Source organism: Daldinia childiae (genome assembly GCF_008694065.1).
Source record: "Daldinia childiae strain JS-1345 chromosome Unknown Scaffold5, whole genome shotgun sequence".
NCBI lineage: Eukaryota > Fungi > Ascomycota > Sordariomycetes > Xylariales > Hypoxylaceae > Daldinia > Daldinia childiae.
The window spans coordinates 125,375-141,185 of NW_022984646.1; the positions used below are offsets into that span (position 1 = coordinate 125,375).

The following is a 15,811-nucleotide window of genomic DNA, read 5'->3' on the forward strand; positions in this document are numbered from 1 at the left end:
ATGATTTTGTACACATGTGTTGCCTTGTATAATATAAAACTGGGTCCCGAAAGCTGCAAGAAACAGCTTGGGGACTTTTAAACTGCTTGGCTAAAATTTCCTCTAGGTCCCCCTTTTAGGAGGGGATACTCTCTTCTGGTTGGTTAGTTCTTAATCCCCGCGATGAAAGACTAAAAATCCCTTTCAGCCACTAGTAGCTCGTTTATCCTTGCAGGTCTGAGTAGGGTGGTACCACTTTTAAACTGTGCTGGCTGTCACACCACACTCTTTTTTAGATCTACATATACATTATAACACTGTATAGCACTGTACCTACCTACCTTCTGACCTACCAAACCAATAAAAAATATCGGTATGCATTCTTCTTAATTTAAAGTGCTACTTTTGTTTAAGAGATGTATATAATGTACATATAATTATATGTATTGTAATTTTTTCATTATGAGAATAAGTCTCTTCTCCCATTATAGATACTTACATTATTACATCTTGATATAGGTACCTCTATATACATACTGTCAGACACCTAGTAAAAGAGGCAGTTTCCCCGACATGGATACAATGGCAGAACGGATGTATGTAAATACATACGTATTTCAGACGCGGTGCCTGCTATGCTATCCTAAATCGGGCTCTAGATTAGTGGTCAATGGTCAATTTGGTGCTTTGGATCCACCATCTTAACTTGCTAGCATCCACTACCGCGGCAAAATTGAGCCCCTGCAGCCAATCATCGATGTCTTTTTTGACTCTTCGACCAATTTAGGTAAGTATACAGTGCAAATATATTCTTATCACTATACGAAAACGTGCAAATAGGATGTCCTAATGTCCTCAGTAGGAACCCACAGTCCACTGTCCACAGTTCCATACAGCAAAGTGCAGCGTGCTTGCATTCGTTGGCCCGACCTGCCCACCCGCCAAAAAAAAAAAACCCACTGCAGCAATTTTCACTTTTCCCACTCCTCCTGCAGACCAGGCACAAGTATCTTTCCCTTTCATCCACCACACTCTCAACTTTTTTGTCCATCTTCTCTTTCTTCCCCCTCCTTATCTCCCCCCTATCGCATCTCGCCCTTCCTTTATTCTCTCTCTATCCTGTTGGTTCCTAATCCTCCTCGAGGTTTCCCATTTTTTGTGTTCGCGCGCAATTCCAATTACTATCCGTCGCAGGCTTGTCCTTCGTCGTTGCGTCAAGAGGAGAAGCAGTTCCTACATCGCGTTATCTCGAGAAGACGACAATTTGCCACCATCATCGCCAGCTTAGTATTTTTTTTTCACAGGATTAAGGGAAAAGAAAAGGAAGAAAATTAAATAAAAAAGAAAGATAGAAGAGCCGGAAGACCCGATCGATTTATTCGACTCCTTAATCATTGTACAAATTACCGAAGTTTTTTTTCTCGCCGTTTTCGATTCGCATCGCCTTTACCGTATACCTTATACTTGACTGATCATAATATCGTCCTTCCCAACTACGTCAACCCGATAGCAAGAAACTGTGAACGGCACACGTTTAGGAGAAGTAAAAGTCACCCGCAAGGTTAAGATTGTTTAGAGTGGTTGCATTAGACATCCTCTCAGTTCTTTCGTCGAGAGTCCCTAGAAACAAGGAACTCTTTCCCATCCCAAGGTACTTCCGCAAAGATCAACGTCCAAGAACAAAGCCCTGAGTGCTACAAATCGACACTGTCAACCTTCAGGATCAGGATTCGGCCTGCTAACGTTACGCCGCTCTCGGACGAGTCAAGCCAACAAAGAAAGCTCCCAGCCTTAGGTAGTCTTTTCTACCTTGTCCCTGCGTGATTTCGAGGCGCCGATTCCTCTATCCCGTCCTTTGCACCGACTTCTGTTCATTGCCTTGTCTCTGACCCGGATCAATTGGGAAATCTCATTCGGACTATCTTCAACCTTTTCTCCTTCTTGGCTTAACTACGCAGCTTCCTGTCATTAGCATCGTCTGTCGCTCATTCGGACACGACTACGGATTAGTTTTAATAATTATTCCCCAAAGAGACAAAATTACCCCACGACAGCCGCATCTACTCGTATCCATCTTCTGCTTCTTGTCTACAGTTTTCCATCACCAGCGTCAGCACAATTGTCTTGGTTTTGTTGGATTCTGCTCGGCGAGCTGCGTTTGATACGACATCCTTCCCAATTGCTACATCATTAGCCATTGCGCCGATTGTCTGGCTACACCACGCAATCGCAATCGACATTATCGACAGTCCCGACAATTCCGCATCGCATTAATCAGCCCTGTCTGGATCACATTTATTCCCATCAATCTACTTTGTTGTAATATCATTTTGGACGCCCTGTTATTCCGGAGGCGATCATCCATTCCTTATTAGATTTCACTTCTAATTACATTACTCTCACCGTCGCTCGGATTCGGATCTTGCATCTCGACTCCCTAAAACAGCTATTCCGTTGATAGATCACAGCGTTGCTTATAATTTGAGTATGGACACTGGTGGTCTTGCTCAAATGTCACACAACGGTTCACTTCGCCATCCGGTTTGGGCATGCCCACCGGAGGGCTTGCTTCACGCCGCGGTGGCGGCCAGAATATTAAACCTTTGTCCTTCGAGTCTATTAAGACTCCTACTGATCCCAAGGACAACGGAGTTCCCACTCCGCGAACCAGCCGATCTCACCTGCTTGCGGGTCTTAGGACGGCTCCAAAGTCGGCCACCGCAACTTCTTTTGCCGCTTCGCCAACTTCCACCGTCCCGCCTACTCGTGTACATGGCAGGGATGGTGCTGGAAACATGTATGGTAACCAGGACGGCATGTATGGCGGACCTAAGACGTCACTCCCCCGTCTTGCGACCCAGCAGCAGAGCTACAACCCGATGATTAGCTCTAGCCAGCAGCATTATACTGCCGAACAGATCTTGGCACCCCCTGAGCTTCATCTTGATGAGCAAGTCCAAGACCAAATGGATCCTTCGCTCTATGCTCAGCTAGTAGCGACCAATATGTACCTGGCCCAGCAGCAGCAGCGATTGCAACAACAATTGCTCAGTGTCCAGGCTGCAGCTCAGCAGTTCCAGGCAATGAGTCTCAGTGGACAGTCGGTGTTGCAGCAGCAGATGGCTCTGCAGAATCTGTACCAACAGCAGCAGCAGCTTAAGAATTTGCAGCAGTCGATGGCTAACCCCATGCAAATTCAGCAGAGCCTCTTCCCCTATTATGACACCGCCGGCCAGCAAATGTTCTACGTTAACCAAAACGCCACTCAGATGAGGAACGTCGGCAATTATGTGGATCGCACTCCTGGTACTCCTCAGGGCTATGGTCACTCGCAGGCAAACAACGGCACGCCCCGTGTTCAAGTTTCGCCGCCTCCCATGGAAAGCACCCCGCCTGTCTACCGAACTACCTCGCCTCCGAAGAAGGTAGAAATAATCGCGGAACCTACACCCCTACCACCTCCATCTGCTAATGCCTTCCGTCGCGGCCACAAGAAGTCATCCTCCCTCGCGAATGGGAATAAGGGTCTGTCACTGTCGATGGATGATGCTCCTAAGTCGGCTGGCCCCAAGACGGCCTCCTTCCCGCTTACTCCCATGACTAATGGTGGCTATGGCCCTGGCCAAGGTCGTGCTGGCGAGCACCCTATTCGCCAGCCTCGTGGCCCTCCCGCACTTGATGAACTTAAGGCGAAACCCACTGCCAAGCACGAGGGTAGCAAGAACTTTGCTCAGCGAACTCGCCGTTCTGCTGTCCACAATCTGGTGAAGGCCGGGATGGTTAGGCGCAAGGGTACGGGTAGTAGCTGCGGAAGCATGAGCCCCGTATCCGAGAGCGCAGAGGAAGTTTGCACGCCATTGACTGACAACGAGTCCGACTCTGGGCGTAGTGGCTCAGGCAGCCTCTCAGGCGATGCAGAGCCCAGTCTTGCTAGTTCCAGGACTTCCACGAGTGGCAGCTGGGGAGCTATTGGCTCCGACCGCCCTGGCTCGCGCCAGAAGTCGCGGAAGAGTGTTGATAGCCTGTCCAGTGGCGGTGATAGCGAGGGTAGCTTTGCGAGCGTGTTCAAAAACGGTTCTCAGCGCGCTAGTAAGACCGAGTCGATCGACGGTCAGCGAAAAGCACCCATGCTCGTACTCACCAGCGCCGAGAAGCGCAAGGGTGGTGTTGTCGTAGCTTAGGGTGCAGCCGGCCTCAAATTTTCACGCAATAATGATCGCATGCTCCCAACGTCTTTGTCTTTTCATGAACGTCGCGACGGAGTGGTAGAGCCCTCCAAGCAGAGATTACGCACGAATGGACGGGACTAGGTTGGAGAACAGAATGGCCATTTCCTTTCGCGATTTGATTTTGGAGGGCGCTGGTAACTGGGTTAAGGGATGGCAGCATTCTGAGCTGTTGATTTCTATTTGCAATACCGAGGATCCTTTGGCTGGCATCCAGCAGTACACTTCTTCGAGGGGATAGAGCGGCTTGGAGAGAAAACCCTGTTGGTGGGATTCTTTTGCTGTTTATACTTCATGTCATTCTCTCGCACAAACCACACGTTTATTCGCTTCTAAATACGTTGAGTTTGGAGGAGGGACCTCACGGAGGGAACATCTCACTTACGATTCTTGTGGATGCTTATTCCCTAGAAAGCTGTGTAGGCTGGAGCTTAGCTTTGTGGTCGGGACACCTATCGATAGACTCATGCCTGACTCTAGATAGTGATCAATGGCTCAATTATAATTATATGCCAAGCTTATTTTGTTTGGTATCGTTTCTGATGTCTTGCCTACCTACGTAATATTTTATAGAACCTGAATATAGCCCCTTTTCCAACACTGACCAATAATTCCACCTACTCAAATGACCCTACGATTTTTCATGTTCAGTCTAGGTCAAGATGAGGCAGTCAATTGACCACTACCTTAACGTCGCATATCTTTAATCTCAGATTGAGTAGTAGTATCCTGTCTTAACTTGTATTTTGTTACTTATCAGTTTGGTACCTAAGAGTATCTTTACTTTTCCCAAGCCCCCTATTCCCTGGTATAGTACACCTAAGCCTTACTAAGAGGATAGCTAGTTTTCTTGTTGGATGACCTTATGGAAATGGCGGAACGCTGTGTCCTGATTAAAACTGTACAAGGTAAAACGGCTGAGAGGGCTTAAAAAATCTTCTTTAATAGCAGACACTGTTGTCTTCAGGAAGATGCAAAGCCACGCCGTAAAATTATCTCATGGCCAACTAATAGTGAGGATAAGGAATTCGACTTTGTGATTATGAAAGTTAGAGTCCAGTGGTTTCTGATTTATATGACGTTAGTAAGGTCGTGTTTTAAACAGTTGTTTTAGTAACAGGTGGGATTTAAGTATCCAGTAGATAGGTACCCATCCGTTTTCAAGCATGATGTTATTGATTGTAGACTTAAGTCTAGATTTCTAGTTTTTATTTATTTATCTACCTATATACTGATACGATACTGGTAGTTTTGAGATGCAGCTGATATCAATCCCTTAAACATGCCTAAGTACATAACCTAGGTAGGTAATCTCTATTGTGTTATATCACATAATGTTGCACTTGCTGTACACTCCTGCTCGCATTACAAGAATATTGATAACTACCATCATTAAATTGTAGAATATACCCTTATTTTGGGATCTTACAAAGTCCCTTGGGTGCTAAGTTGCGGTTCTTTCTGCTTCTGCTTCCCTTTATTCTGTTTATTGGCTTCTGGGTCCTCTAACTTTGTTCTGATCCGCCGCCCGCGATGGATTAAGAAGACAACCAATGCTAGTAGAAGGAAAATCCCACCAAGGGTCGAGCCTATACTAATCCCGGTCGTGGCGCTGGATGCTAATCCATCATCGTCCTGGTTGATAGTAGAATTTTTGCTACTAGTATCTCTAGGGGTGTTATTCTGCCAGCCATATTATTAGGCGGAGGTAGTGAAAGGATTTGAAAATATATCCTTACCTGTAGAAAGCCGCTAGAGAGTGATAGTTTGGGTGATTCATCCGTACACCAGCCATCGCTAATGTAGAAGACGTAATCACCCGGGGTAAGATCGATTCTAGGCGTCAACATAAATGTATTGTTGCCTTTATAGCCTATATTTCTGTGAGTATCTATAAACTTTTACAACTTCTGGGGAAGTTCATATACTTTTGGCGATCTCATCAGTCCACATGAGTCCCTTAGCCGTAAACTTGGCTAGGTCGATATTGACTAAGTCGACAGTGTCTGTCCATGTGAGAACTAACGTCTTTCCATACTCGAAATCCCATCTATGTGTCGTGAAGCGGACTCCAGCCCGGCATTCCATCGCTGGTGTTGACAAGGCGAATAATTTTCTAAATATCATCACTATTGGCTTATACCAGAAGATGTATTTCATCAATATATGAGACGGGGTGGGGAAAAGGATAGAAGTAAAGATTCCCCCAGGGACCCGTCTGTCAAAGCCGTATATTGAATGGCATATTTTCCTAGAACTTACCTCTGCAGTGTATGACAGTGCTTCATCCCGTGTTATGGTGTTTGTATGGCGTTTATGTTGCACACGTGTTACGGACGGAAGCGGGCAGCCTTATCCAGGAGGCTTGGTGCTACTTACTACGAGATCACAAGGTGATTTAGGATCTTTATGGAAATGGGTATTGTTGCTGGTACTTGGAAGTTTGTACTGCACTGATAATAACCAAAGGTTTTTAATTATCGAAGTCCCACGAGAGTCCTCTTTAGCCCCTTCATCTATATTGTTATCCCAGAACTAGATGAACGTAGTATAATCAGGATGTGTGATTATCATAGCATCAAGTTTCAAGAAGTCGATAGCTTTTGTATTCTGCATATCTTAATAGGCACTTGGTCGCTGTAAAATGGACCTCGCTGGTCTTGTCTGCATGGAAGCCTGAAGTCAACTTCTTCGACGTTGAAATATCTCTTTTGGCAGACATCAAGGAAGGCTTTGAAAGTGTCTTGGTTCCTTTCGGTAGCGGCAATGAGAATTATAACATGCGGAAACATTCCCGTTAGTTCTTCTAATGTTCCAACGAGAGCCGGGATGACGCTCTTGTCATAAGTTATATCCGCGCCAAGGACCACATCAATCGGCATGCCGCCGTTCCAGTATTGGTCTTCTGTCCCCACAAGAGCATGGCCCCATTTAATATCCATTGCCCGGATTTGCTTTGAGTCTTGGAGGCCGTTTAGAAAGAAGTTCTCGGGAAGATTTGCCACAACCTCGTCAGAGCCGTCCGAGGCGATAGTTAAAGTAGAAGCAAGAAATCTGGCACACAGTACGGATAGATATCCGGTCCCTGATCCCAATTCTAAAACTCGCTTCTCTCGAATAAGCGACGGGTTTACGCAGAGAAATTGCCCCAAGTGAAGGGAAGCTTCCCAAGTACGCAAGCCGGTGGTCCCCGAGGCAGATATGAGATTGCGCGACTCAAGCAGTGTGATCTGAGGTGGAATTTGGATAACATTATCACGACTGTCAAGTAGAGATAGACTATACGTCACATATGATTTCTGCTGAGCAGCGGTGGTTTCGGAGGGTAATGGGTGTGCTAGAAGACAAGAGAGCGTATTCATCATGTCATCCGAAACCCCCTGAGGAATTGGGTTATCAGCCATGGCTACATGGCAAGATATATGAAATATAGAAGGTATATATATATAAATATAATGGAAAAATAATATTAAATAATATAAAAGATGGTTTTCCTTACGTGACGATCCCAGTCCTCGATACTCGCTTCGATCCTCGACGTGAGCTCCTTAAGGACTCGCAGCTGGTACCTCCGAGGAGGGGGATAAGCAAGAGCGTCATCTGCAAAAACGCGGCGGTATATAGTGTCTTGAATATTTGCGTCTTGCAGGAGTGAAGGTGGAGGATAGTCAAGATCTTTTTCTAATTGAACGTACTGAGAACAGAAGCGGCCGATGCTATAAGCTTTCAGCTCGTGTTCTTTTGGGCATGTTTATAAAGAGTTGACAAAATTTTAGTTCATTGAATAATTGATTAAGAAATTGGCATCTCAGGACAATAATGGGTTAAATGTTTTACTTAATCTCTATAGAGTTGAAGTTATTGATGTTGTGATGCTGTGATGTTTCGATGCTGCGATGCTGGAAATAAGTAAACTTCCAGATTTACATCCATGTACCTAGGTACCGTACACTAATGTGGCTGAGATGGGTGGTTATGGCTGTACAAGAATTAGTGGGTCGAAAGGTAAGGTACCTTCTTAGTTTCTTAGGGTTTTAACCTCGCGTATGGATCTTGCCCTGTGCACACTTAAAGCAAAAAAAGGAAAGAAGAAAGCAGAAAGCGCGGGTCGGGAATTTATTCGGACCGGGTCTTAGCCCCAATCACACACCTGGAATCAACAATCCACCCACTTTCGGCTAACGAATTTTTGTTAAGGCCTTTTCCACCCTGCGCACCTCAATTCTAATACTAAATTCAGTAGCAACATCAACGCCAACCTTTCCATTTGGACAGAGACAGATCGTTTCTTCGACTCCCCCCCCCATTCGATCCGTCATTAAATCGCGAAGATGGCTGACTCCGAGACCCCCGTCACGTTGCGAACTCGCAAGTTCATTCGCAACCCTCTCCTCGGTCGCAAGCAGATGGTCGTGTACGTTTGCAATCCCACTTCGATGATAAATAAATAAAACAAATAAATAATATCGTCTATTCGATGGAAATAATACGATAGAAATAATGGGAGAAATAGTCAAACATAACAGAAACTAACAGATTATTTCTAATAGTGACATTCTGCACCCCGGCCGAGCCAACATCTCCAAGGACCAGCTCCGAGACAAGCTATCCACCATGTACAAGGCACAGAAGGATCAGATCTCCGTCTTTGGTCTGCGAACACAATTCGGTGGCGGAAAGACCACTGGATTCGCTCTAGTCTACGATTCCCCTGAGGCCATGAAGAAGTTTGAGCCCCAGTACCGACTGGTTCGTGTTGGCCTGGCTACCAAGGCTGAGAGAGCGTCAAGACAGCAACGTACGTTTCTATATCTGGAGGACTGGTGGAATAAATATAAATGGAAATAAGAAATACTAACAACTATACAGGCAAGCAGCGCAAGAACCGACAGAAGACCCTACGGGGTACCGCCAAGGTCAAGGGTGCCAAGGCGAAGAAGGAGAAATAGACGATGGGCTTCTAGGTGTTCTGGTCTGGTCTTTGCGGAGTGGGATGTTGGCTCGGCTTCGGCACTGGCTCTGTGCATTATACGCGAAAATGCATATCTGCATCCTACATACTAGTTCTCGACGCGGTAACTAGTGAACTTTCCTCGAGGCGTGACGGAATGAATTTGATGATTTCTCCCACGATAGCATAAATCAAGGAGTTGTCATGGCCAATACCCGTTTCTAGTTCATGTTTCTTGTTGTTCATACGTGACATATTCGCACGAGATTTTACGAGATCCGCTAATGGTCTTCTGGTAATAATATTTCTTTACTATCACAGTAACTACTAACTCTATATCAATTCCTGAACGCCTCTGTTTTCCTAGGTATCTAATAATCGCAAAGCATCCCAGACTTATCATGATGATATTTCGTAAGTCATTAGGTTAAGAGGTATCTCTGCCCATACCCAAAAGAAAGAAAAGGAAAAAAAAAACATGAAAGGAACTTTACTTAAATATCAAAGCCCGAGTACCAATCCGCCAGCGACGATACCAGCCACAACACCAGCGCGTAAAGCTGCCTGCCCACTACCTTCGCATCGAATCCCGCTCGCTCCAGCGTCTAATATAGGTTCATGCCAGCCGCAGTGCGTTTCTAAAGGGAAGGTTACGCAGCTATAATATGTAGTCTGTACATACTTGACGCCTATTTCGTGGAAATTGGCCCCTGGTGGTGGTAACTCAGGTGAGGGCGTAATCTCAGGGTCGATTGCGGTCTGAGTTGGTATAGATGTAGACGTAGGCGCATCGAGTGGTAAAATAGTACACCTGCTCTTAGCAGCGCCAGCGCTCGTCAGCCGCGGTGTAGGATTTGATGTATTAAGCTGGACCGAGGGTATGCTACTTGGTACTATTGTTGCAACTGATTGTATTGTCGCCAACGTTGTCGTTGTCGAAGCCGAACCGAGGCTTGAAGGTATAGCGGTTCGAGGTGTTTTCCGGCTAGCCTCCGCAAAGCTCAGCAGAGCTATTAAAATAATGATTGCCAGCATCTTGATGGATATGGATCTTCAGCACCGTCTAGGCTCCTGCTAAGAGATTCTTGTTCCCGATAATAATAAGGGCTCAGTTTCGAGGAATAGGATAGGTAAGATGTATTATATGTACAGGACGAGAACAATAAGCAAGGCGTGAGACCAGCTCGGTGTATGAATAAAATGTACCTATAAGCTAAAAGGTAGAATTAAGAAGAATGAAGAATGAAGAGTGAAGAATGCCTAAGAAGTTGTTGCAGATCTAAGCAATTGTTGCAGATAGATAAAACAAAGAGAGAAAGAATAGAGGAGTAGAATCGAAGACGGATTGAATGAAACTAAATGCAATTCATACTCCCTCGAACTTCTATAATCATTAACTCGTACATCTACCCGTTATGTCCTCCTCTATGATGCAAGTTTAACATGTTGGTGTTAGTCAGAGACACGCATGCACGTTGACGAAAAGAATAATGTACATAGGTAGTTAGGTCTGGTAAACTATTGGACGATGTATCACTTTAGATCAAGCCTAAAAGGGATCTCTCCGTTTATCCTACATGTTTTGGGGGAAGTTATTTGGCTATCTATCATCTGTAAGAAATAACTTGACTCCTTGGCAGAATAGAGAAAAGCTTCTAGATGGCAAACACAGCACATCCCCCCCCCTCGCGTGTTAGAAGCTAATGGACAAACTTACAAACGGCTGGCTACTTAGCCATGACGAAGAAGACCCCCCCTGACAGGTGGAGGCTTGTCGCAGATGTGAACTGCATTGGATGGAATAGAGAGATGTGATTGGTGCGTTGTATATGCAGGGTCAAGTAATACCCTTACCTTTTTCCCCTCTCTCGATAGAAATGCAGTGCATTTCTGTAAGTAATATCTTAACCTAGATCTATAAGCCCACGTTGAGATTTAATATGTTAATAACTAACCTAACTAACGATTTGGGATTATATCCTTGCTGTTCAACTCATTGGGTCCGACCTTTTTCAGCTCAGGGCTAGCTGTTACTTGGCAGGCTACTGAGTCGTCAGAAAGATACCAGACTATGGGGATTAATCCAACCTGAATCACAAAATTCATCCTTTATCCACTTGATGGGTTGGGTGTTATCATGGCCAAGAAGCGTTTCATGTTTAACAACTTGAGTCATAGATCGGATTATATGGTGTTGCGACTTACACCTAGTAAGCATGTATCATGACCCTTACAAGTCGAGGTTCAAATCATATCCGTCTCTTTAGCGGTAATATATTCTTCTAGTATGACTACACTCTAAAAAGGCAGGATATATAAAAGGAAATATTAGAAGCCTACTAGTCCAACAATATGTTTGAGTATACGATGTCATTTTATAGGGAATAAAACGGATAGCCATTGAATCGCTCAAGTAAATATCAAGATAAAATCCGAATTTAACCCGCATACCCCATTCGTAGACTAACTACGGAATCATACAAAACACTGAATCCATGAAGAACCAGTAACTCCAGATCGGGCCCCATATGATCAGCCTGGACTCCTAACCTTAATCAATCAATCTAACAAAGCTCGCTCTTCTCAACCCCGATACTCTACAACGTGTCGACGGATGACGGCTTGCATTGTATTGCTGCTCTCCTCGCCTTCAAATTTCAAGTTGACCTTCCCATCACCATCCATCCCCATAACCTCAGCTTTATAGAATGTGGTAGTATTGGGATAAAGTGCTAGCACCGTCTTACCCGTCTCTAATGGTGGCAACACAGTCCCTTCTCTAGGGATAAGGATCATGCTGCTAGCGTAAGTTCGGAAATCTTTTTGGTGACCATTCTCGTCCACGTCGGCGTCGAGAACCCTGTACCGCCTCGTCTTTCCGTCGCCGCGAACATCTTGGACGATACCTAGAATCCAGTCCGTCTGCTCGTTGCTCACGGGCTTTGGCTTGAAAGCGACCTCGTCGTCTTTGGCGAATGTCTGCTTGGTACGGTTGGAGTTAGAAGAGGGTCCGGCTTGCGGTTCGGCGCTCCCCGCCTTGGTTGCCGGAGTAGAACGATCCCTAGGGGGGACTGAGTCACGGTCACCCTTGTTATTATTATTTATACGGCGTATGGTGGGGTTTGGAGACGGGACGGACGACTCGCCAGATCCGTCAAAGTCATATAGAGAAGAGGCAGCAGCGGCTGACTCCTTAGCTCGCTGGACTCTCGAGGTGTTTACCTCTTGCTGCTCCTCCTTGGCCTTCTGTACGGCACGTAATACCTTGAGTTTTTCGATTGTTTCGACGATAGCTTGACTAGCAATTTCATTGGCCTTTACACCCTTACGGTAGAAGTCATCGAGTGTATTATAGTCTTCTATAGTGAGGACTAATGAGAAGTATCAGATTACTTTGGTTGTGCTTAATGAAAGGAAGACTTTGATATGTGGAAGACGGGGCGGAAATGGGACTCACCGCCTTTGGTCTTCTTCTCGGCCATGAGCTTCTCCTGGTCGCGAATTTTGTTGACGTTGGAACTGCTGTCATTGAAGGCATTGGTAATAGCAGTGCCTTTGTCCTTGATATCTTTCCACATGGGCAATTCCTCTCCGTGCTCGCCGATCTCGCTATTCCGATTTGGACCTCTTCGCTGATTCCCTCGTGAAGACATCTTGGTGATGTTTGATGTTTGATGTTTTTATTAACTACCTTAGGTACCTAAGGTAGGTCTTATGATAGTGGTTAATTATGATATGAGATGAGCAATGAGGAATGAAGAATGAAGAATGAAGAATGAGGAACAGTAAATGAGTAATAAGAGTGTTGGGTATAAGTTCAAATCAAGATTAGATATAAAGTTTTAATCGTGGAGGGCAAGTGGAAGCAGTTAAAATCATTAGAAGCGCTTAGATAAATTTGTTTCATGGCATGTCTGAGTATAGCCATCTTAACTTTGAATTTGAACCTTAGTGAGTAAATGAAGTTGCGCCTCTGTAGACGAACCCCCAATTCGATCTATGGATGTTTAACTTGTGGCTTGTGGCTAGTAACTAGGTACATATAGTTACATAATCGCCTTTGGGTGCATCCATGCACGAGGTAGGTCCATTCCATTCAGGCACTCCCAGTTGCATGGTGTACCTAGTACAAGCTTCGCGGGGTAACTGAGGTCCCCCCCGCACCTTGAGCTTTACCTACATGTGTCAACCGCATACATGAGGTAGGTACCTTACCTAAGGTAACCTAAGATACCTAAAAATATTAATAGTACCTCTTTAGTACCTACACTACCTTCTAACTTTATAATCATTTCATATTCCAAACCTGCGCGACCTCGAATAATTACCTGTGAACTACCACCTTAGGTACCATCTCCCACTTGCCTATACCGCTGAAAAATTCGAGCCATCATCGACAATGGTGCTACCCGTCCCTCTTATACGACTCCAATGCGGAGTAAACTCCTACGATTGGGGCAAGATTGGATCTGAATCTGCCGCAGCTAAGTTCGCCGCCGCGACACCCTCCGATACGTTGAACATTCAATCAGATAAACCATACGCCGAGGTGTGTCTTCTATTCGCTGCTAAACTCTACGTAATATAATAGTTAATACGAAGGACCTTGCGCTTGTAGCTATGGATGGGAACTCACCCTTCAAACCCATCTAAGGACCTCGAATCCGGCCGCACCTTGCTCGAGCTTGTCGAAGGGAACCAGATGCTCCTCGCCCCCTCAGTTAAGGCGAGATATGGTTCCAAGTTACCCTTCCTATTCAAGGTGCTCTCTATAAATAAGGCCCTTTCCATCCAAGCCCACCCCAACAAGAAACTTGCCGAGCAATTGCATCAAAAAGACCCTAAGAACTACCCAGACGACAACCACAAACCCGAAATGGCCATCGCGATAACTGATTTTGAGGGCCTGTGTGGATTCCGCCCGCTTGGCGAAATTGCTCACTTTCTATCCTCCGTACCAGCTCTACGACAGCTAGTCGGAGAAGATGCCGCAAAGGCATTTATCGCTACGGTTCGAGGACAGGAGAGTGATGATTCATCTGAGTCTACTACGCAGAACAAGAGAGCCCTCCAATCTGCCTTTGCCGCTCTTATGAAGTCTTCACAAGAAGATGTAGCGTCGGCTGCCAAGTCACTCGTCTCGGACGCCGAGAGCAGAGGAGACGAATTTGCAGATGGCGGAATCGAATCTACCAGCGGAGCAGTTATGTCCGAGTTGGTGATTCGACTGAATAAGCAGTTCCCTGAGGATATCGGTCTCTTCGTCTTGTTCCTCCTCAATTATGTCAGGCTTTCCCCAGGCGAAGCCCTTTTCCTGAAAGCGGACGATATTCATGCGTATGTGTCGGGTGATATCATCGAGTGTATGGCAGCAAGCGACAATGTTGTGCGAGCTGGATTTACACCCAAGTTTAAGGACGTTCAGACGCTAGTCGATCTATTGACATACAATTATGCTCCCATCGAGGAGCAAAAGATGTCGCCAACAGAGTACCCGTACGTAGTGCTTAACCGTACCGCATACAGCTCGGGCTCAGAGGCAATCTTGTACGACCCGCCGATCGAAGAGTTTAGCGTCATCAGGTCGGTACTCAATGGCGAGGGATCTAAGGCAACCTTTGATCCTATTGATGGACCGAGCATTGTCATCTGCACGGGGGGCAAGGGCAAAATAACGGTTGGTCCAAAGACCGAGGAGATTAAGGAAGGGATGTCTTCTTTGTTGGTGCCACGGCGGAGTTGATTCTAGAATCTCAAGGAGATAAAGATGACTCGTTCACAACGTTTAAGGCGTTTTGCGAAGTTGAAGACCACAGCAATGGGGCACAGCTATAGCTACCTACTTACTTGTTAATATAAGAGGACGAGTTATAATTGCCAACTCTCATTTCATCCTAGGAGGTTTTTTCTACTCCTCCATGTGTCTTGTATGCAAACCAGAGATATCCTAAAAGCAATTATTGAATTCATACATATTACATGCTTTTTACTTTTTGTGCTTAGTTATACTCTTTAAACTCTTGTAAGCTGGATCTTTTATAAGTTGTAAAAACTAACCAGTTTTAATATTTTATTTCTTAACACTGCCAACTGAAGTTTATATCCAAAACGAACCCCCTTTTAATATTTTTTTAAATAAAATAAATAAAATAGCTACCTACCCAACATATACCCCTTTTTGACTTGCTTGCTATTATTTTGGATTTATTAATATATTATTGCATTATGTAGTATACATTGCATTACATAGCATGCTCTATTACATGTATCTAGGTGTATATGTAATGCACCTAATGCTAAGATTGGACCAAGCCTTTGATGTACAAATTCTCCTTACCTTTCCGCGGCTGCGCGATGAGCTCCTGCAGGGGTAACCAGGCAGTGTCAAGTACCTATATATCCACTACTGATTTATTAAATATTATTTAACTTGATTGGGAATCCATCGCGCTCTTAGCGTGGCACGCTAGCTTATATCAAATAACGAGTAACTGATAACGGTATTACGGTAGTGAGGTTCAGGTAGTACGTAAAGTAAGTTTCCCCCCTAAAAAGTAGCGGAAATTGAACCATTTTTGATAATGACCTGGACCCTGGCGCATTTTAATGTTTTCATTACTCTTCCAATTTGGAAATCGACACGAACAACTTATTT

At 45.1% G+C, this 15,811-nt stretch overlaps 5 protein-coding genes across 5 annotated transcripts; 3 read left to right on the forward strand and 2 right to left on the reverse strand.

Annotated features, from left to right (window-relative positions):
* Positions 1 to 2,528: 2,528 nt before the first annotated feature.
* On the forward strand, positions 2,529 to 4,160 carry GL218_05201 (uncharacterized protein; the record flags this gene model as incomplete). Its single annotated transcript, XM_033581848.1, has 1 exon — positions 2,529 to 4,160. One exon carries the CDS (start codon positions 2,529 to 2,531, stop codon positions 4,158 to 4,160), a length of 1,632 nt encoding a protein of 543 aa, XP_033434496.1.
* Positions 4,161 to 6,790: 2,630 nt separating this feature from the next.
* Positions 6,791 to 8,472, reverse strand: GL218_05202 (Protein-lysine N-methyltransferase efm3; the record flags this gene model as incomplete). Its single annotated transcript, XM_033581849.1, has 3 exons — positions 6,791 to 7,585; positions 7,705 to 7,921; positions 8,465 to 8,472. 3 exons carry the CDS (start codon positions 8,470 to 8,472, stop codon positions 6,791 to 6,793), a joined length of 1,020 nt encoding a protein of 339 aa, XP_033434712.1.
* A 64-nt stretch (positions 8,473 to 8,536) lies between these two features.
* On the forward strand, positions 8,537 to 9,154 carry GL218_05203 (40S ribosomal protein S24-B; the record flags this gene model as incomplete). The annotated part of the gene is made up of 3 exons (XM_033581850.1): positions 8,537 to 8,619; positions 8,756 to 9,003; positions 9,075 to 9,154. 3 exons carry the CDS (start codon positions 8,537 to 8,539, stop codon positions 9,152 to 9,154), a joined length of 411 nt encoding a protein of 136 aa, XP_033434497.1.
* A 2,585-nt stretch (positions 9,155 to 11,739) lies between these two features.
* On the reverse strand, positions 11,740 to 12,809 carry GL218_05204 (SAGA-associated factor 29; the record flags this gene model as incomplete). The annotated part of the gene is made up of 2 exons (XM_033581851.1): positions 11,740 to 12,527; positions 12,614 to 12,809. 2 exons carry the CDS (start codon positions 12,807 to 12,809, stop codon positions 11,740 to 11,742), a joined length of 984 nt encoding a protein of 327 aa, XP_033434922.1.
* Positions 12,810 to 13,555: 746 nt separating this feature from the next.
* GL218_05205 (Mannose-6-phosphate isomerase) lies at positions 13,556 to 14,899 on the forward strand (the record flags this gene model as incomplete). Its single annotated transcript, XM_033581852.1, has 2 exons — positions 13,556 to 13,705; positions 13,775 to 14,899. 2 exons carry the CDS (start codon positions 13,556 to 13,558, stop codon positions 14,897 to 14,899), a joined length of 1,275 nt encoding a protein of 424 aa, XP_033434921.1.
* Between the last annotated feature and the right edge of the window lie 912 nt (positions 14,900 to 15,811).